The sequence below is a fragment of the Ursus arctos genome, unplaced genomic scaffold, assembly GCF_023065955.2.
Source record: "Ursus arctos isolate Adak ecotype North America unplaced genomic scaffold, UrsArc2.0 scaffold_6, whole genome shotgun sequence".
NCBI classification, from domain to species: domain Eukaryota; kingdom Metazoa; phylum Chordata; class Mammalia; order Carnivora; family Ursidae; genus Ursus; species Ursus arctos.
This window is the reverse complement of record NW_026623078.1, coordinates 85,148,017-85,169,439: the sequence shown is the minus strand read 5'-3', so window position 1 is coordinate 85,169,439 and position 21,423 is coordinate 85,148,017. Positions and strand designations below refer to the sequence as shown.

The 21,423-nt window shown below is 65.4% G+C and overlaps 1 protein-coding gene across 1 annotated transcript in view; it reads right to left on the bottom strand.

Moving 5' to 3' along the window:
• ADGRB1 (adhesion G protein-coupled receptor B1) overlaps positions 1 to 18,141 on the bottom strand; it is an 80,087-nt gene extending 61,946 nt beyond the window's left edge. Inside the window, exons 1-2 of the mRNA XM_057308015.1 lie at positions 18,026 to 18,141; positions 4,638 to 5,640 (exon numbers count right to left, since the gene is read on the bottom strand). Of these exons, the coding sequence (XP_057163998.1) occupies positions 4,638 to 5,433 (796 nt within the window). The 5' untranslated portion in view covers positions 5,434 to 5,640; positions 18,026 to 18,141. The remainder of the gene's footprint in view (positions 1 to 4,637; positions 5,641 to 18,025) is intronic.
• Between the last annotated feature and the right edge of the window lie 3,282 nt (positions 18,142 to 21,423).

The following is a 21,423-nucleotide window of genomic DNA, read 5'->3' as shown; positions in this document are numbered from 1 at the left end:
AAAGAGACGGGGAGATGAGCCGAGGGACTGGCCCCAAGAGAACCCAGCGTGGGGCGGCCAGGCGGGTGGCAGGGAGGACAGGGAACAGTTGCTGTGGCCTGAGGAGCTCTGGCCAGGTCGGAGGCGTGACGCGGCCATGTGGCGTTTGGACAGGCCGGGCAGGGGGAGGACGGAAAATGGGCCACGAGCTGGCCAGGCCGCCTGCCTGTTCCCGGAGCCGCCATGCGTGGCCTTCTTGGGGTGCAGATGGAGGCCCGTGCCTGCCTCGGCCTCCCCTGGCCAGCGGGAAGGGGTGGAGCTCCCGGGGCCCCGGGCTCAGCAGCTGAGATCTGGGGTCTGGCGCCTGCCTAGCTCGGCCATGTGTCTTCTGAAGGGTTGCTGTACCTCCCTGGTCCATGTGCCACCCACACGGGCGCGCAGGAGTGCGAGCTTCCCAGCAAAGCTTGTAGGAGAAGCCCCCAGGCAGACCACCGGGAGCCGGGAGCTGGCCCTACGGGCAGCCCTCCCCTGACAGGCTGTGTGACCCTGGCTGTTGCTGTCACATCTCTGTGCCTTATCCCAGTGAGCCAGGCGCTGTCCCGGGAGCTGGGGCTAGGTGGGGAGCGGGGCCCACACCCTGCCCCACGGCGCTTACACCCACGCAGAGACAGAGCGTGCGGCAGGGGCCCCACAAAATCAGGAAGTTAGCGGTGTGTTCACAGGCGATACGTGCTGTGGAAAGAGAAAAAGAGACAGAGGGTGGGGGCGGAGAGTGGGGCTCGGGCTGCTGCCACTGACACAGCTCGGTCAGAGTCCACTGAGAAGGCATGTCTCAGCAAGGACTTGAGATAGGGAGCTCTGCAGGTATCAGGGGCGGGGGATTCCAGGTGGAGGGAACAGCCAGAGCCAAGGCCCGGGGGCAGGAGGGTGCTTTGCTGGGCCTCTCTCATGGGCCGCTAGAAAGAGTAAACTCGTTAACATGTGGACGCTTCGGGCACAAAGGAAACCCTGACGACAGGGCTGCTGTTGATACTACCACGTGGGGCCAGGGACACGCCTGGAGGTGTGAGCCGTCCCTGCCCGGGTGACTGCCATCTGGCCCACCTTGCCCGGCGCGGGCTAGCCTCCTCCCCATGGTGGGCAGTCCCAGCCCACACAGTCTCCTAGCCGTCTTCCTACGAGAGCGCCAGCCCCGGCCACGCAGCCTCGGCACTGCCCTCTGTCAGGAGCGCGGGCATCGGCCCTGCATGGAGCCCAGCCTCAGAACACACACATGCTCGACACGCATAAGTACCACGAGTGCTCACACATGCTCAACACGCATACCTACCGTGAGTGCTCACACACGAGCTGTGTATGCTTGGTGTACTGTGCACACCAGCCACACACATGTGCACACACACGCTTGAACATGCATACATACCATGAGTGCTCACACGCACATGCTTGCACATGAGCACAATGTACACACGGTGTACCGTGCACACACCCACACACATGTGCACACACGCTCGAACATGCATACATACCATGAGTGCTCCCATACATGTGCACATGTGCGCACATGTGTGCACACGCATGCTTGAACATGTGTATATACCATGAGTGCTCACATGCACGTGCACACCAGCTATGCACACGTGTGTACACATGCATGCTTGAACGTGTATATACTGTGAGTGCTCACACACAAACACAGTGTACTCACAGTGTACTGTACACACCAACCTTGCACACGTGTACACACACGCTTGAACACGCATACATACAGTGAGTGCTCACATGCATATGTCCACACCAGCCGTGCACACGTGTGTACACATGCACGTGTATGCACCGTGCCTGCTCACACATAAGCTGTGTACTCACAGTGTACTGTGCACACCAGCCACGCACACGTGTGCACACACACGCAGGTGTAAAGTGCACCTAGGCATGCTCAATATCCTGCGTGTGCGCACGGGCACGCCATGCACACGCAATGCGCAACTGACGCGAAGCCTGTGTGAACGCACATGCACGCACTCACATGTGTGCACACACTTGTATCCATGGATGCACAAACACTTAGTGCCCGCACAATGCACGGCACTCACGCACGCACGGTGCAGTGCACACATCCTTGCACTCGTGCACGTGGAGGTGTGAACACAAGTACATGCACACACACCTTCCCGTCCTCTCCTGAGCACCACTTGCACACATTCCCTTCCTCAGAATCTCTTGGCGAGCCCCGATGGCCCAACCTCCGTCCCCAAGCGCCCCTCGTCCGGCAGCCTGCCCCCCGAGCTCTGTCTCCCACCTAATGATGACACAGGCATTAGTATTTCGTTGCTGGCATCGTCTTTGCTTAGAATCGCTTCCACCGGGTCCTCATTCCTCACGCAATCAAGGAAAGATTATTTTTGCTCTTTCCATTTTAAAGGCAAGCGGCCTGAGGGGCCACCGGCGCTACTGGGATTGGCCCAGGACTCCCAGCGTGCGGGTCAGGCTGACCTGGTCCTGTCCTGGTGCTCCGGCTCCCAGAGCGCCCCGCTCAAATGACGGTCCCACCTGGGGGACCCCCGGGCGTCCCTCACTGAAGTCCCACTCTCCCCTCCGGATCTTCTTCCCCAATCCGTCCCCACGCCGTGCTTCCCCAGCTTCCGCCTGGCAATCTGGGGGTGGTCTAGCCATCTCCTTCCCCATGTCCTGCATACCAGCACATCCGTCAGCTCCTATCCCCCCAGGCCCTCCTCCTCCTGCCCTGACCAGGCTGGCAACAGCTCCCTCTGGGAGCCTGCCGTGGCCACCTCCCTGTCCCCACCTTGCGCTCTGAGCTCCAGCGCCCTTCTGCATTGACAGCCCAAGGACCGCCAGCGCGTGTCACTCTTCTGCTTAAAGCCCCGTGATGCTAGCACAGACCAGCTCTTACGCATGGCTGCCACGGTGGGCCGGGCCCTGGGGCCGTCAAACCAGATGTGGCACCACAGTCCTTCCTTGCAGATAAAGAAATCAAGGCTCAGTGGGTAAGTGACCACTGGGGAGTGGCAGAGCACTCCTCCCTGCATTGTCCTCACACCTCCCAAAACAGCCACTCCCCTCTGCTCTGCTTCCCCTTGTCCCCCAAGGACCGCTTCCGTCCTGCCTCGCCTTGGAAGCTGCCCAAGCCAAGGTCACAGTGACCTATCTCTTGCCCAACCCAAAGGTCAGCCCTTCTAGCCTCCTACCTTGCTGCCCACCCCCCATCTACTATCCTCAGGGCATTTGTGCTGGTTTCTTGGACACCCTGTCTGCCCTCACCTCCTGAGGGTTCTGCCTGCCTCCTCCTGAGACCACGGGAGAGGCAGTGGCCTCCCCCCTTTCCCCTGTTTCTTTCCAGCTCTGCTCACTGCCTCCCAGACGTTCTGGGATCTACAGCCAGGGGCCCTGATTGGAACCATGTTCCCGGGTAACTGGCTTCCTTTGTAACCTCTTGTAGCTTATTTTCTGCCTTTAAAGACTTGGTTCTGAGCAGTCCATTGACCTCCTTGGCTGAGGGCCCTGACAATGTTACCTGGCCCCTCAGTGACCCGCCCAGCATGGAGCCCCGAGCCAGGCCTGGCCCCTGGACACCCGGAGCCTGTACTCAGCTGCCTGGCCGGCAGGTTGCTCAGCATTCTGAGGGGAGCTGTCACCTGCTGCCTTCCCATTCCGGCCACAACTCCAGGCTCCCGGATGCTCCCACGAAACCCCGGGCATCCTGCCAGGGGGCTTCCACCACCAAACCCGCCCAGGACTGCCCACCGAGCCCCACTGGCACTCTGTCTCCCAGCCACGTCCTCCCACATGGGCTCCCGTCCCTCCAAGGAGAAGCCAAAGTGCTCCAAAGGCCGAGAACCGCACAAGACCTGCCAGCCCCTCTGCTAGGATGCCTGGCACACGTTCACCTCGTCCACGGCCTGCAATGCCCTTCGACACCCCCGGGGCTCACTGCACCCCTCCCAGTATCTTGAACACGGCCCCCTGGTCCAGGCGACCCCTGACCTCCAGGTGAAACAGAGGCCTCAGCCCACCAGGGACCCTTCCCTGGCATTGTTTCCCGTGCGCTCCCGCGGCTGTTAGCACCTTCCTCTGCCCCGAACGCAGCCTCACACAACAGTTCTGTGTTGTTATTTTCACTGCGGCAGGGGCCTGGAGCACCTTGCACGTGCGGTAACCAGCTGCCGGCTACGTGATCGGTGTGGCGAACCACACACAATCCCCAAATTTCCGCTCCTGACCACATCTCCTAACAGGCCACTCGGCTCACTGTTCCTCCACGCAGCCTGAGTCCCCGCAGGCCCCACAGACCCCGCCGCAGCCCACAGTAGCCCACTGCCCCTTAGCACGTCTGCCTGCAAAGATGGAAGGAGCCTGTCCCTTCCTCCGGGGAGAAATCCATCGTTCATCCCTTCACTCAGCGGGCCGCTCCCAGGCGCCAGGTGCCAGGCATGTGGCCCCGGGGCCCATGACACACAGCTCAGGCCGCCCGACCTCCGCACAGGCGCGTGCGCAGCAACCTTATCTCTCTGCATTTGGCTTCCCCGGTGGTGGGCTCCGGGGCCGGTGACCAGGGCAGCCCTGCAGAGATGACCCCCTCCCCGCCCACCCTCCGCGCAGGGAGCCGGCTAGAGGTCCTCTCCCTGCCGGGCACTCACCTGCTGCACTGTCCCCGCCCCGATCCTGGGCCAGGCTGGTGAGGCAGTTCTCAGGGCCGCCAGCCACGCCGTCCCTCAGGCAGACGTCCCCGCGGGGGGCCAGGGAGCCGGAGGCAGGGTCGCCAGGGTCCCCGCCCACGCAGGCACAGGGGGTCTGCATGATGCCGCAGGGGTGCGAGCTGCGGCTGCCTGCCAGACAGGCGTCCAGCCAGCGGCACAGCATCTGGCAGGCGGCCCGGCTGGGGTTGCGGTTGCCCACGACCAGGTACTCCACGGAGAAGTCGTCGCTGGGGCCCGGGGGCCCTCCCGGCAGCCGGGGGCCTCGGTCGGGGGGTGGCTGCTGGCGCAGCATCTGCAGGAACTGCTTGCTGGCCTGCAGGAAGGCCAGGGGCGCCGAGGGGTCGCAGAGCTGCAGCACCTCGTCGAAGCTTTCCACGCCCAGGTAGGTGCGCGTGGACTCCAGGAAGGAGTCGAACTGGTATGTGCGGACGCGGCCGGGGCCGTCGCAGGGCGCGGGCGCCTTGGCCACCTTCATGTAGAGTGTGTAGCGTCGCGGGTCAGGGTTGCGCAGGGTCCAGGAGCAGCGCGAGGCGTTGGCGGGGAACACGGCGGCCGCAGAGAAGTAGCCGAAGAACTTGCCCTGCACCAGTGTGGCGCACTGCTCGGCCCCGGGCCCCGCGTCTGCCCCCGCAGCCGCCCGCGCCCGGCGCCCCAGCAGCAGCCCCAGCAGCAGCAGCAGCAGCAGCGGCGGGCAGACGATCCGGAGGGGGCCCGGGGCGGCGGCCTGGCCCCTCATCCTAGCTCGCGGGGCCGCCGGGGTTCCGCGGGCTGGGCAGGCAGGCGCGGGCCAGGCCTTGACATGCCAGGGTCCGGCAACGGCGGGGCCGGGAGGGGCAGGAGCGGGGAGGAGGGGGCAGGGGCTCCGAGCAGGGGGGGCAGGAGGAGGAGAACGCTTCCGACGACCTCGAGGGCCCCGACGCGGGCCTGTGACCTTCAGCAGCAGCTGGAAGAAGAGCAGAAGAGGGGATGGGGTGAGCTCCCGGGGAGACTGGGACTCTGTGCATGCTGTGGCTCTGCCCCACTGCCCACCCGGGCTTTGGGCGGCTGACATAGGCCCTGGCGTGGCTCCCAGGCACCTGCTCTGCCACCCGTGTCTGTCTCCTGCCAGTGTGTCCACCTGCAAGGGGACAGGGGGCCTCTTCCTCCAGCCAGGCTGGAGCAGGGAGGGGTAGGCAGCACCGGTCGAGGGCAGGGTGCCACAGAGGCCTTCGCTGGGCCTGTCTGACTGAGCAGCCTGGCGTGGCTCCCGTGGGCTCCGGGCCTGCCTGCCTGTTTCTGTCATGGCCATAGCCACCATTCCCTCCCCTCCTCCAGGCCTCTGTGGCTCTCTCCGGCCCTCTGGTGGGGGGCCTGGCTCTCTCTTCTGGCTCGCTGGCTTGTGTGTCTTTGTCCTCTCTGCCCTTCCTTCTCCTAATCCCCTGTCTTTCAGGGAAAAATCCACAAACCTCACCAGAAGGAAGTGGGGTGAGGGGCTGGAGAGGGGGGAAGTCATTCCCTCCATCCCCTGGGGGGTGGGAGTGCCTGCCCCTCGCCCCTTGCCTCCTCACAGCAGGAGCAGCCCAGGCCCCTGGCTATGACTGTGACATTGCGATAGGGTCACTGCAGCATCCCAGGCTGCCTCCTCCCACCCGGGGCGCCCACTGGCCCCGGGGCCCTGAGCTCTGCGCAGGGAGGCTAGGAATGGAGTCACCCAGAACCACATACATCCCTGCTTCAGCCGACACTAAGCCCTTGCCTCACGCCTTCTTTGCCAGGCCGGCACTGTGACACCCCCGCCGGCTTCAGGATGGGGAGACCGAGGGTAAGAGAGTAAGTGACCCACCGGAGGTCATAGGAAGGTCGGAGAACCCACCGTGACCCTCCCCCACTGGCCCCAGCCTTGTGCCACAGCTCACTGGGGTCCCCTCCCTGCTCTGGGAGAAGGTGCTGGCCAGGTGCTGGGGCAGGGGGAGGCGGCTGCCAGCGCATTAGCACAGGGACACAGTGGAGCCACTCTGGGCTTAGAAACGGGAGATGCCCCTCCTGGACTTGCCACCATATGGACCGTGGTAAGTTCCTTCTGCCTCCAGACCTCAGTTTCCCCACTGTCGCCAAGGCCCCTCGCTGGGCCAGCTGTCCATCCCACGCAGCAGCTGAGCCAGTGGGTGAGGAAGGAGAGCTGCAGCCGGCCCCCCAGGCGGCCTGGCCTCCCTCTGCTGACCTTGCACATGCCGGCCGCCTGCCCATAGGGATCGCCGCACCCTGCTGCCCAGGCCCAGCTGGCCGGCATCCTTCCTGCACAGGCTGTTGGCAGAGCGGGGAGTTGGGCGCAGGCGGCCCTGGGCCCTGAGCAGACCGGAGCAGGGATGCCTGTACTTGGGCTGCCCCCTCCTGGCTGTGTGGCCTCGGGCCAGCCTCGCTTCCCCATCTGTAAAACGGGGCAGGGTGAAGCCTCACTCTCTAGGCGAGACGGTAAGAGCTAGACCTGGGGTTTACTCGTGTTCGGGGCAAGAGGTGACTCTAGAGGGGACAGGAGGTGAGAGTGGGGCTCTGGATCAGCAGGGTAGCTGGGCCAAACCCGGTCCTCTGGGCGCTCTTTCGTGACAGACATTTAGATGCCCTGAGAAAAGAATTAGCAAACTTCTCATCTGGGCATCTCTGGGCAGAGCTGAGCGACTCTGCACTTGGCCCTCACCTTGGGAAGCGCCCCACCCCCCGCCTCTAGACCCCTTGGGGCCGGCCTTGGATGTGGACACAGCAGAGCCTGTGGCCCTGGCCCCCTGCCCTCACATTATGGGGATGGAGAGGCCACGGCCAGGGCCCTACAGCAGGTCCCAGGCTTGGTAAGGCCTCTGCAGTCTGGTTGCAGAGAGGTGGCAGTGTGTTCCCAACCTCACCTCAGCCTTAGCCCCCCTGCTGCAGCACTGCCCCCCCCATGCCAAGCCCCAGGCCGGGACCTATGTGGAAGCCAGCCCCCAGCCCTGCGGCAGACTCTTCCTAATGCCCCAGTCCCAGGAGGATGTCGGCAAAGCCCAGTAGAAACGGACCCCCACACGTCTGCCCACCTTGCCATGCCCCATCACTGACCCCAGTGGGACTACAGTCTGAAATGACCCAGGCCAGGGCCCCCCTCGGCCACAGCCCCTCTCCTGCCCGTACACTCCCCCCTCATCCCAGCCCCTGGCAGCCCATCCCATAGCCTTCCCCTGGAGGGCGGCTGGTTCTGGGGGTCCAGGAGCAGGTGCAGGAGGCGGCATGAGGGCCTGACGCACGGGGTCCTCTAGGGCCTCCAGCAGCCCATCCCGAAGAAGCAGGTGCTCAGCCACGTGGCACTGGGGATGAGGGCGTGGCCTCTGCCCTCCACGCCTCCGTGGATCCGGCAGGCCTGGGCTGGCGGGGGCGTTGTGTCGAGCTCCGTCCTGTGCCCCCACGTCGTGCTCACAGCAGCAAGCTGTAACCTGGGGCAGCTGGTAGGGCTCCATGTTGCTGACGGCACACTTGGGACCCAGAGGAGCCGTGCCTCAGTGGGGCTCGTCGGTGCTGGGCACCTGAGCCAGGATCCACGCCCCGCTCTGCCAGTCAGAGCTGGCATCCTCTGTAACCCCAGCACTGCCCCAGGGCAGGTGGAACCAGACCTCACCCGACGCCTGTCCAGGGCCCGTGGGAGCCAGGCCGAGCCGAGGTCCTGGCATCCCCACCACCAGCCCTCATCGTCACTGGCTCACTGCGCTCTCTGAGCACCTGTCGGGGGGGGGGGGTGCGGCCCATCTGCTGTGTCCTGCACACCAGGAAAGAGGTGGTAGGGACGGTTACAGGCAGGGTAGTGTCCCTAAGAAGGGCAGCCCTGCAGTCTGCGGCGGGGAGTAGCCTCAGGGGAAGGGCAGGGGTGGGGTGGGGGACTAAGCAAGGGGAGGGTGCTCGGAAGGGAGAAGACAGAAGTCCCAGCGGCCAGCGGGGCTGTGCGGGCGGGACATTCCCGGCCTGGACCCTGAGGGGGGTCCTGCAGGGGTGAGGGTTTGCTAAGGGGCAGGTCAGGCAGAGCTCAGAGCCCCCTCAGGCAGCTGCAGCCCAGGACCGAGGCTCAGGAGCGAGGCTTCACAGACTCCTGGGGCCAGGAGATAGCCTAGAAGGGCCCAGCCATGGGTTCTCAAACAGCGTGCCTGGGAGCTCTGGGGTTCGCCACAAGGCCACCAGGGAGCCAGGGTCCAGAGGGAAGCAACAGGGCTCAGGTCACATCTTGGACTTGAACTGCTCCACAGCCTGGACGTTGGGGAAGGCTCTGCAGGCCGGAAGGCTGTCCCAGCTGCGAGTCTGAGAGCCATAGCGCCGACCCGGCCTGGCTTCTGCTGGCTGGGTCACAGGGTGGAGCTGGGCAGGAGGCCCCTGACCTGCCAATGGGCACTCACCTCCTACCTCCCAGGCCCTTCCAGCGAGACGAGGCCTCCTCCATCCCCATTAGCCACCTACCTGACCCCCCAACAAGACCGTGGATCAACGGCCCAGAGGCCCCTCTGAGCCTTCCTGCGCCAAGGCGGCCCCAGGCAGGCAGAGAGCTGGGCAGGCTTGGGGCACACGGGTGTCAGGCCCCAGCTCATACGGCCGCGGGGGAGGCTAAGTGGAGTCTATCCGAGGCCAGCGGGAATGGTGCTGAGACAGGGTGGGGGCACACAGGGGTGCTCCTGACCGCCCTGGTGCTCGGGGTGGCGTCCTGGAGGGAACAGTGTCCAGGTCGGGTCCCAGGATGAGTGGGGGCAGGGCTGAACCGATCTTCATGCTGGGATCTCTCTGACGGCTGGGGGCAGGTGCCAGCAGGGAGAGCGAGGAAGTGGCCTGCGTGGGATCTGGGCCACGGGGAACCGGGGTCACAGAGACGACGATGGGTGATGGGGCCTCACAGAGGTGGGGGGTAGATGTGTACGCACATATGTGTCAGAATACGCCTATGTGTGGGCACAGACGTGTGTGTGTGTGTGTGCGTGTGCGTGTACACACACAGATCTGTGCACACACGCACACATGCCGCATGCTTGCACAAGGTCACACAGCAAGAGGAGAGCCGGGCTCAGCATGTGCTCCCTGGGATGTGAAGGTCAGCCTGATGCACACCAGGGCTGGGACAGGAGGGGACCTGGAGGGGACCGCTTAGGGAGAGACCAATGGCCAGGACAGAGCCCTGAGGAGCGGGAGGGCCGGGCCCGGTGTAAGGCCGGCTCCATGCCAGGTGCAGGGCCAGTCGGCAGCTCCCGCAGCACCTGCCCCGGGGCGCCCCGAGCCGGCTCGGGCCCCTCCCTCGGCCACATCCAGCACGCAGGCCTCCACAGCTGTCAGAGCTCTCTGAGCCTGCCGGCCCAGGGTGAGGGGCTGGAGGGGGCTCCGCTCTGCCCCTGGTGCTGGGCTCCAGTGTGGCCACCGTCAGTCCTTTCCACGAGCCCTCACAGGGGACTGTCTCCTGCCCACACACAGGTCACTGGTCTGGTCATTGGTCCTCCAGATCCCGGACTGGGTCACTGCAGCTTTTGTCACCCACTGTCCCTCTTGGGCCTAAGGACGGTGACCATTAGCACCCGAGCCTCTTTGGGTGCTGACCTCTCCATCACCCTCTCAGGGCCAAACTGCCTGTGCTATCAGGAAGGTCTTCCTGGTGTCCAGCCCCGAGGCCCCCAGCCAGCTTCAGCCCCGCCTCTGCTGCAAGGCCTCCCAGAGCCTATGCGGTGGCTTGGGGGGAGGGCAAGGGAGCCCTGCAAGTGTCTGAGCGGGGTCGCAGGGCAGAGGCCACTGGAATGGGACGGGGGACCGAGAGAACTGGCCATGCCAGGCCGGGATAGGAAGCTGGGAGTCAGGGTGGGAGGACTGGTGAGAGTGACTGTCATTTCCTGAGCACCACGGGGACCCCCTTGTTCAATCTCACGACACCCCCGTGAGGTAGGAGCAGAATCAAGCCTGCAGCGAGGCTCCCAGGGCCACCGTCAGCCCCACCTTCCACACTGTCCCAGAGGCATCCATGCACGTGTAGGCCATCTGTGCCCCCACCCTGACATCAGAAGCCCCGGGTGCCTCGGTTTCCCCGCCATATGAGGGCCTGGGCTGGACGCTGCCCCTGCGGGCTCCATGATCCTCCAGCCTCACTTGGTCTGTCCGACCCTCCTCCCCAGACTCAGCACCCTCCCCCGCCAGGCCAAGTGCACACGCATAGACCCACCTCAGGCCCGCCTCCGCATCCCCTCCCCACCCACCCCAGGCCGCCAATGGCATCCCCAGATGCCAGCCACAAAAGGCACTCTGTTGTCCTGCCCGGCTCCCTGAACAGTGCCTGCCTGTGTGTCCTGGGAAGAGGCTGCACGGGGGGGGGAGGGGTGGCGTGGGCACCCTCAGCACCAACGATAGCCCAGGGGCTGGCGGGTGGGCAGGGACCGGGAGAGCAAGCAGGAGAGGCCGTCCAGGGACGCACAACCACCCCCGCTAACGGCAGCTTGTCCTCCCTGCCCGGGGGGTCCTATGAGCCCCCACACATCCCTCCTGGGCCGTGCCAGTTCAGGCAGCCCAGTCCTGGGGAGGCAGTGTCTGGTCTGGTGGGGGCAGAGGGGAGCTGCTGATGCCGAGCCAGGACAACCCAGGACGAGGAGGGGCCAGGAGAGGTCAGGCAGGCCTCTCTCCATGAGCACAGAAGCAGGTGGTGTGTGAGAACTTGCCCCCCACCCCACAGCCACCAGCTGCTCCCACTCCCAGCCTGTGCGAACCAGGCTCCCGGTGAACCCCCCAGCTGACCTGTGGGGTATCCCAAGCCTGCCCTGAGGAGCCTCCAGGCCGGGCCGCTGAGAGGCCCACCACATCACCATGCCTGCCAGCCCCAGCCCCTCAGGAAGCCTCCTTCCCTTGCCCACCCGCCTGGGCACAGGGGCCGTGGGAGGGGGGGACTGGCTGGAAGCCAGGCAGAACTGTGCAAGAGAGGACAGGAAGCCCCCTTCCCCACCCGAAGGTCCGCTTCTGGAAGGGGCCCATCCTGTGCTGGCTCTGCTCCGGGCCACCCCATACAGACCCTTACCTGCGTCCCCACCCACAGAGGGCAAGGTGGCCTTCACCTCTATTTCACAAAGAAGGTGACAGACCCCCCGCCTCAGTAGTCAGGAGAGAGAGACTATCACCCTGCATCCCACCCCACTGCCCCAGGTCCCCCAGCCCGGAGCCAGGGGCCAGCTCTCCGATGGGCCTCACAACACCTCCACTTGCCCAGAATCCCATCACCCCAAACCACTCGCAGGCCTCGAAGACACGCCGTGCACTCAAGCTCCTGGCTTTGCTTCCACTCTGCCCCTCCTGGGCTGTCCCCGCTGCTCCTGCCTGGCAAACACTTTCTTGTCCTTCAGGGCACGGGACAAGGGCCTGCCCCAGGAAGCCGTACCTGCGCCCGCCAGGCCCTCCCAGCAGCGGAGGTGTCCTGCATCCCCACGCATGCACGTGGCCTCGCACACATGCACACGCGTGCACACAGACTTGCTCTCTGCGGAGCATCCTAAGTGGGGACAGGGACAGCATCTGTCCCAGGGCTAGGGGACGGAGGACAGGGACTCTCATGAGTGTGACAGATGTCACTGTGCTCTCTCCTCTCTGTGTTGGCCAGCTCAGTGCCTGGAGTGAGCCCCTGAACTCCGAGATGGACACAGGCTCTGCTGCCCTGTCCACCCAGCTGCTGGCTTGTGAGTGGTGCCCCATCCATATGCCCACACCAGGATCTGTGTTCCCCAGGTCCCCAGGAGAATGGGCTTGTCCAAGGTCACTTGCCCAAGGTCGCATGGAGAGAGCCAGGGGACAGCAGAAAGGTCAGAAGAAGTGGTCAGGAAGGGGCCGGGGACAGGCTCAGGTTGTGGGGCTGTCCTGGGCAGAATGTGCTAAGGTCCCAGTGGCACCCCGGGCAGGCCTGGCTGGGTAGAGATGGCAGAGGTCCTGACAGCGTGTGGCAGGGGTGAGTAGAGACTGGCACTTAGCCGGCAACTGCTTCATGGAATCGAGGTCCTCTGGCTCCCAGAGTCCCCTGCACCTCCTCCAGCAGCACCCCCAACTGCAGCAAGACTGACCTCCCCGCCAAGAGATGCAGGGCAGGCGTCCTGACCCAGTGCTCGGAGGCGCAAAGGCTCCCCCAGCTGGAGGTTGCACCCAGGGCCTCCACTGTCACCCACAGGGTGACCTCTGCCCTCTGTGGGAGGCAGCCTAAGAGAAGGACAGACAGAGCGACAGGGGTGTGGGCTCCAGGCTACAACCACTGCTCCCTTCCCCCAGCTCTGGAGGGAGATAGGGACAAGCAGACCCGGCGCCCCAGAGCAGGACCATGGGGGCCACAGATGGACAGGCTGGGATGATGAGGAGGGCGTGTGGGCGCAGGGCACGCATGTACACACGTGTGCGTGCAGTGTATGAGGGAGTGTGTGCCCTAGGACGAGCGTGTATGGGGCTTTGTGCAGGGGAGGGAGCGTGTACACTTGCAGTTTGAGTGAGTTGCTGGGGGGCAGGCGTGCGAGTGTGCGTGCACACGTATGGGTGTGCCAGTGCGCGTGCTCTTCTCCAGAGGAAGGCTTCCGGACGTGCCCCCTGCGAGGCGGGGCCCAGGGACAGGTCAAGGCTCGTCTGGGCCCAGGCTGGGAGCAGGGGCAGCGGGCAGCAGAGGGCACTCTCTCCCGCCTACTGATTCCCTCTCCTTCCATGCGTTCCCCAGGGCACTGGATGTCACCCCCCCAGCCAGATCAGGACCTTACCAAGACCTGCCCTTGGCAGCCCCAACCTCAGCCATGCCCTTTGCAGGTCCCGGCACTCTGGGGCACAGGGCGGCAGGGCTCCTGGCCCTGAGTCACCGAGTCTTGGAGAAGCGGCAGGTCCAAAGTCACCTTGCCAGCAGGAGGGATCTTGGGGCCATCAACTCCCATGCAGGCTCGGGGCTTAACAGGGGACCCCAAGCTGGGGGAGGCTCCTCAAGGACCCGAGCCCAGGGCTCTGCATGCAGCCGCTTCTGCGGGTCTTGGGGCTCCTGGCTGAGACCAGCCCCTGGGGGGAGGGGCTCAAGTTCCTGCCCCTGCAGCTGTGCCCACGGAGATACTCCCATCTGAGACCCTTTCCCAGCCTCAAGCAACACCTCACCCTGGGACGTGCGCGTGCACAGCAGGGCCCAGGCCCCAGGGCAGTGGTATTCTCTGGGCTTCTTTTCTTTATGGGACACGCACACTGTATTGTGCGTCCGCCCTGCTGCACGGGGATCTCGGGTGGGTCAGGGAGGGGGCATTTCGTCCTGATGAATGGAGTCTGCAGTGCAGCACGGCTGTGGGCATGGCAGCCCCGGTCACTAGCTGTGTGTTCCGTCTCCTGTGACCCGCGGTCTGCAGGGGCGCCCGCCATTGCTTTGGCGTGTCCATCAAGCCAAATCCCCAGCCCCATCTAAGATCCCCTTGGTCCTCCCCCAGCTCCCAGGAAGCAGCCCAAAGCCTCCAGGGCTCAGGTCGTGCCCCACTCTCTCTGAAGCCCCTGCCTGCCGTTCATCCTCCTTTCCAAGTCCTGTCCATTCCTCACAGCTGTCCTGTCGTCTGCCACGGGGCCTTTGCACGGCCGTTCCCCTCCCTTCACCACACCCACCCACCCCTTCTGTGGGCAGCCGTCCCTTCCTGGAGGAAGCCTCCGTGGGAGCCCCATATCTGGACCCCTGCAGGCTGGCCGCTATCCTCCACCTCTCCATTCACAGAGCTTGTCAGAGTGTCAAGTCCCATCCTCCCGTCAGCCTTCACACTGGAGACGTGGGGGTGCGACCACGCTCTCCCCATGGCCTTCACTGTGCCCCCAGTGCGAGTGTATACACGTGGGCACTCCCAGGTTTAGTGTGTGTGTGCCGCGGACTGTGCACAGGGGACCCGGCCGTGTGTTTACCCGGAAGTCACCGCTCTGTCCCGTGGCGCAGCTGCCGCCAAGGCGGCCAGAGGCGGGAGGACTCCAGAGGACAATGGGCGAGTGTGGGTTCGCTGGCACAAACGGGGTTAACAAAACCCTCCAGGCTCGCGGTCTTCACGGGGCTCAGAGACAGCTTGAGTCCCAGGGTCCACCTCCTGCACACCGTGCAGACACAGGACCTGCCCAAGGGTAAAACGCGGCTCAACTCAACCTCCATCCGGGGCGCACACTCCCAGGAGACCCGCACCGCGCCACGCACACGGATGTGACAGTGTGCGTGCCTGCACACACATGCCGGCAGCGTGCGTGCCACACACGTACACAAACACGCGCGCTCACGCCTGTCACAGTGCACAAGGCCCCGGGGGCCAGGCGGGCCGACAGACAGGTGACGGGGCCTGGCTGAGACGCCAGCGACCGGCCCGGCCGGCAGCAGAGGCCCTGGCGGGAGGGCGGGGCGGCCGGGGGCTGCCCAGGATGGGGCGGGCGCGGGCGGGCGCGGAGGAGACGGAAGGGGCGGGCAGGCCGGCGGGCGGGCGCGGGCGCCCTCTCCCGGCCGCCCGGGGCAGCGCGCCGCCCTCTGCCACTGCCACTGCCACTGCCACCGCCACCGCAGCCCCGCGCCGGCCGCCGGGGCCCCAGCCCCGCGGTGTCCCCAGGGGGCGGACTCGGGTCCTCGGACCCGCTCTGGGAGGCGGGGCCAGGCGGGCGGGCCAGGGGGGCGAGGGCGCCACGCGAGGCTCCCCGCGTTCGGCCGCCCGCCCGGGCCTGCCGGGGCTGCCCGTGGCCAGGCCTCGCAGCCGAGTGTCTGCAGGCGCGCAGCTGCTTCGGGACCTGGCCGGCCCGGACGCCGCAGACCCAGCATGCTGCGGGCCCAGCACGTTGGATCGCGGGACGAGCACCGAGGCCTGGGCTGGAAGGGCTCCGAAAGCATAACCCGCTCTCCCATTGCATGGACGCAGCCACCGAGGCCCGAGGGGGGCCGGAGCCTGCGGCCGAGGGAAGGGACTTCGAGGGCTCGGCAACTTAGCTGGGTTCCTCCCCGCCCGGGGTCCGCGGTGTCCGGCGTGAGGCCGAGGGCGATGAATCGCCTTGTGTCCGCCCCCGCGCGGGAGCGCGGCTGGGACAAGAGCCCTTCTCCCGGATCGGAGGCAGCAAACTCCCGGTTCGAGCCCCGCGCGCCGTGCCCGTCCGCAGAGTCGCGCGCCGCCGGGGCGCATTCCCGCCGGCCTACGGCTCGGCCCCCAGCCGCCGGGGCTCCCGGGCTCCCGGGCTCCCGGGCCGTCCCCCGCCCCCCAGATCCAGGCGCAACAAGTCTGAAAGCAGCGCCGAGAAGCAGCGAGCGAGCCGGGAAGGAAGGCGCCGGGCTCCGCGCGGGGCGCTCCGGGATTCCCGAATGCGCGCAACGTCCGCCTCCAGGGACCGGGCGCGGGTGGCGGGTGCTCGGGTGACTCGGCGGGCGGCCCACATCCCCTCCCTAGGCTGCGACTTTGCGCGGGCGGGGGCGCGCCCAAGAGCCCCCGCCCCCTCCGCCTGCTTGACCTTGCCAGGGTACTCAAAGCCGGACCCGGCGGCACCCGGCGCCCGGACGCAGAGTTTCTCTGTCGCCTGCGGTCGGGGAGGGAGCGGCTCCCTCCCTCGACCTCCCTCTTTGCCTCCGCGGCTGCGGGGGTCGTCGGGGAATGGAAGGCTTCAGGGTTCTAGGAGACGCCATGACCGCTTCTCCAGACCCCAAACCCATATACCACCTCCCGGACACGAAAAGGGACCCCAGCCTCCGGTTCCCCCCACTCCACCGCCCGCGCGGCCGGTGCTTGGAGGGGGCGTGTGTTTGTGTCTGTGGGGGAGGGCACCAAGGGTCTCCTTGGGTCCCGAGGGTGGGGTGGGAGCGCAGCCCTCCCAGCCACCTCCCCAACACGTACGCCAAAAGGCTCCTCTAGGGCGGGGGTGCGCGCCCCCTGCCCACCCACGCGCCTTCACGCCTTTCAACTCCTCCCGAGTTGCCGCTAAGGAATCCCTGCCCCAGACCCGGGGGAATGGGACGTGATGGGGAGCGCGCCGAGCGGAAGGGTGCTAAGGAGGGGTGGGTTAAGGCTCGTCAGGTCCCAGCCTGGGTCCTTGCGCTCCAAGAAACTTGGAAGCCCAAAATGAAAGTGGGAAGGGTAAGGTGCCCAGCTGGCTGGGGCCTGGCTGCCAGGCTGGGCGCTCTCTCGGAGCTGCCTGGGAAGTGACCCAGCAGGAGCCGGCGAGGCTCGGCGGAGGGACCGGGGCTCGGAGCTGCAGCCCCGGACTAGCTCTCCGGGCCGCCTGGCTCCGCGGCGGTTCTCCTCTGCGCCGCCCGCTCCGAGGCAGGCCCGAGGCGCTCTCTGCCCTGCCTAGGGGGTCACGGGGACCCGGGGAGAGGGCTCCTGGCTGGGCCCAGAGCCCCAGACTCCTCGGGAGGGGGACAATGCTCATTCCTCGAGGCAGCTACGCGCGGCTCCCAGAGAGCGCAGCGGCGGCGAAGGGCCGGCGGCCTCTGCCCGCTGGGGATGGGGACCGAGGAGTGCCCGGCGCCTGGCCTCGATGCTTCGCGCGGAGAGGGCTCAGGGCCGACCCAAAGTTCGGAGCGGCTTATCCGCGCGGCCTGTCCGAGCAAGTGGAAAAGAAGACGAGAATGCAACGCGCCAGGTCGTTTGTGTGTGGGGGTGGTGGGGGAGCCCTAGGGTGGCCCTCCGCCGATTCGGGGGAAGAGAACCTCCGGCGGTCACCAAAGCCAGTGCCGGGTCTATGGGTGAGGGCTGAGGGGGGGGGACCGGAGGTTTCTCGTGCCCGCCCAGGGGCTCTGCGTGGGGGGGGAGGACATCTCCGGCCCCTACAATGTCTGTAGGGGGCTCTGAGTGTGATGAAGGGAAGGGGAACACACTGGGGTGTCTCTCCTCAACCTACCTGGGTCTATGTGTGGCTGTAGGGGTCACATCTGGGGCTCCCAAAGACCCCTGCCAGCATCTGTGTGTGTTGGGGACACAACGGGAACGCCTTCTCCAGCCTGCCCTGGGTCTGTGCATGTGATGGGGAGGGGATGCCTTCCACAGCCCAGCCTGCCAGCCTGGCCGGGCTGCGTGTGTGGACTGGGGGGAGGTGAGCAGTGCCGAGGAGCCTCTACCATACCACGTCCAGGGTCGCCCCCTCCTCAGTTCGCCCGGTACGGGCGCTCAGAGACCTGCCGGATTCCGCGGCTGCCGCGGGAGGAGGCAGGGGGCTGGGTGGGTGGGTGGGGGGGGTCCAAACTCCCGAGCTCCGAGCGCAAACCTCGGAGCTGCGAAGCCCCAAACGGCGAAGTTAGGAAGTCCGGGCGCCCGCCCCTCCCCCGACCCCCTCCCACCCTCGCTGCGCCCCTCTCGTCGCGCCCCCAGCCCCCAGTTCCCGGCCAGAGCCTTCCTTACCTTCCCCAGCAGCGGCGGCCCGCCGGCGAAGACTTGATCCGGCGAGTTGCAAATCCCCAGGAGCGCCCCGCGTCGCCGGCGGCCAAGCCGGGCGCCCGACCCGAGGGGGGGGGGCTCCTCCTGCCGCCGCCGCCCCCGGCCCGCTCCAGGCCAAGCCGGACGCACCCCGGGGTGCCCCAGCCGGCTCACGCAGGCCCCCTCCCCTCCCCCCGCCTGCTGGAGCCCCCCAGGCGCCGGGGGGTCCGGATGCCCGGGCTGCAGGCGATGCGGGGCGCGCGGGCCCGGGCCCGGCCAGGACGCGGCGCGGCCGCCTGTGCTCCCGGCTCGCCGGCTCCGCGCTCGCTCCGCCGGGGCCGCCGCCAACGCCGCGCCCGCCGCCGCCGCCTGCGCCCGCCGCTCCCTCTCCGGCCGCCGCCGCTCCGCTCCTCTCGCCTGCCCCGCTCTTCTCGCCTTTTTTCCCCTTCCTGAGGGGGGGGGGGGGCGAGCCGAGCCGAGCCGGGGGCGGGGCGGCGAGGGGAGGAGGAGGAGGAGGCCGAGGACGGGGAGAAGGAGGAGGAGAGAGGCGAGCTGCTTCCCCCCACCGGGCTGCCGGCGCTCCCCAATCTCTCGCTCTCTGAAACTGGATCCCGAATCGGGAGCCAGAGACTGCATTACGGATTACATCAGGCTTTATAGAGCTTCCAGATCACACATTAGAGGGGAGCGCGAGAGGGGGCGGGGTATGGGGGAGGGGAGAGAGATAAGGGGGGGTATGGATAAAATGCATACGCGCACACCAAGGAAAGCCCAGCTCCTGCCCCATGCAGCACGAAAGCCAAGAGTTGGGTCTCTGCTCTCTGTCTCTTCCAGGAGCCTGGGAGTAGCTGCCCACTGGCTGGTTGGTGGATGGATGGATGGATGGATGGATGGATGGATGGATGGATGGATGGTTGGATGGATGGATGGATGGATGGATGGATGGATGGATGGGTGGGTGGATGGGTGGATGGACAGAGGACAGATGGATGGAGGGAAGGAAGTTATAGGGTGTTGTACATAGAGAATAGAGGCACATAGGAGGATGGGACAGGTGGAAGGATGGGTGACGCAAGTGGTGTAGAGGAAGGAGGTGGGCCAGGGGATGGATGGATGGACCTGAAGTCAGAGAGGGGGGTGAGATGTTGAATGGAAGAGTGGAGGGTAGATGGATGGATGGAGGAAAGAGGCCGGTGAGGACGGACAGGACAGATGGGTGCATAAACAGATGAATGTGAGGTGAAGGCTGAAGAGGTGGTGGCCTGTGGGGAGGGGGGCAGGATGTGTGGACAGGTGGATGAGAGTGGATGACGGGTTGGGTGGAAGGAGAGGTGAGTTATGGGCAGGAGGTAGAGTCAGAGGCACAGACTCTGGACCCCATCCAAGAGGGTCAGGGGGCAGGGTGAGGGCCGACTTGTACTGTCCAGGTTGGGTTTGTCCAGTCTTTTCTTGGGGGGACTCCTAAGAAAGGCTGAGGGAGGGGCTTAGGAGAAGAGCCAAAAGGAGATGGGTTTGAAAGTAGGGGTGTAACCCACATCACTCTTGTGTGGCTGTCTTCACTCGTCCCTCTCTGTTCTCATCCCCCATCCATCCTCCTTTGACTTGGTGACAGTGGGGACATCCTGGTTCCATATTTGGATTTTGTTTTCCATAAACGGATGGTGACAGCCCCTTCAGCTACTTTATCTCCCATTGTAAAGTGTCCGTAATCCCTCTTCTTCTGAGACCTTTAGCCGGATACCCACAGGGGGCGTCTCTAGAATGAAATCCAGAGTCTTGGAGGAATGACCTCAGGGAAATTACTTCAGGGTTCTTCTCTACTAGGATGCCACTGCCTCCTAGCTCCTTGCTCCTTTTGCACAACTTGTGGTCCACTCTGAATGCAAGATCCTCTTTGGCTCTGCCTGAATCCCCAATACATTACGCACTTATCACCGTAGTAGTCCACTTGCACGTTCGCTGTTCCAGGCCAGCATCTGGTCCAACTGTCTGCTTGTCTCAGCAGACGCAGCAGGAGAGTCTGTGTGGGTACCATCACCGTCACCATCACACGTTGATGCACCGTCCTCGTCACCATCCACCCCTGTGCTGTTCTCCCCGTGATCGTCACCATAACCCTGACCCAGGGCGCTGATATCCCCATTGCAGGCAACAGCATCACCAGTCACAGTCAGCACCCCCACCACAGGCACCAGCCCCCGGGGGTGGGGGGACAACTGAACTCAGCCTCGTGCCTCTCTCGCTGCTCGCTGCTCGTCTCAGCAGATGGAGCTCTGGCCAAACCAGTCCCTCTTGCAAGGCCAGCCTGGGGCCTAGAGCTCTAAGGGCGTCCTGAGGGGCTGGTCCGATGGGCTGGTGGAGACAAAGACCATGAGGCAGGGGAGGGCCCTCCCCAGGACAAGCTTCAGGCACCCTTAATGTTCCCTTCCCTCCTGAGGGACAGAGCCTTCTTCCCCACAGCTCTGAACTGGGGGAAGAGATGGAGGGGGTGCTGGGGCGTGGCTACCTCCGAGGCCCCCAGCTGCGCCTGCCCACCCTTCCCACCGCGGGGTCCTGCTGCTGCCGCCTGGCCTTACTATCCTTCCGCACCAGCAGCCTGTGGCCACCAGGGGGCCTCTGGTATTCGGGGAGACAGCACCAGGGTGCCGGCCGCTCTGAGTCAGGATTTGGGCGGCTGCTTTCCCACCAGCCCTTCTCCCTGCTGCTGGGGGAGGGGGCAGCCATCCCCACTCTTCAGCTCTGGGTGGTGGCTTGAGGTTCCCAGGGCGAGGCGGTGTCCCCTCGGATTGGGGCTTCTCAGCAGGGCCAGGCCTTCCCCCTCCCTGCATGGGGACTCCTTGCTCCCTTCCCTGACCCACCCTTTTTAGAAAATTGACCCCTTGTCCCAGTTCCTGATCCAGACTCCAGACAGTTCTCCCACCTGGATGCAGAGAGGACCCGGGCCCTCTCGTGCTCCTCCCTGAGGGGGAGGAAGAGTCAGCTTGGAGCCTGAAGATCAGATGTCGGTAATTCTGCCCGTTGCCCGACAACCCCCCCCCCAACCTCAGCTGGAAGACCTGAAATAAGGAGACTCACCTTCACTCCGCTGCAGCCTCAGTTTCCCTGTTAGTGCATGAGTATCTCGAATGAATGGTTTGAAAGGTTTCTTATGGCCCAGACACTCCCGGATTCCAGACCTCTGAACTGATAGCCACTTTCCCAGAGATTTGCTACCAGTTTATATCTAGCCACCCCTCCACCCTGACTTGACCCTCACTACTGACACCCGAAACTGGAGGCCTGGCCACAGCTTGGAGAAACCCAGGGTGGGCTCAGTATGGCAGGTTGAAATTGATGGTCTTCTGCTGGGCCAACCTTGTCCGGCTGGAAACCAGGTTCTAGAA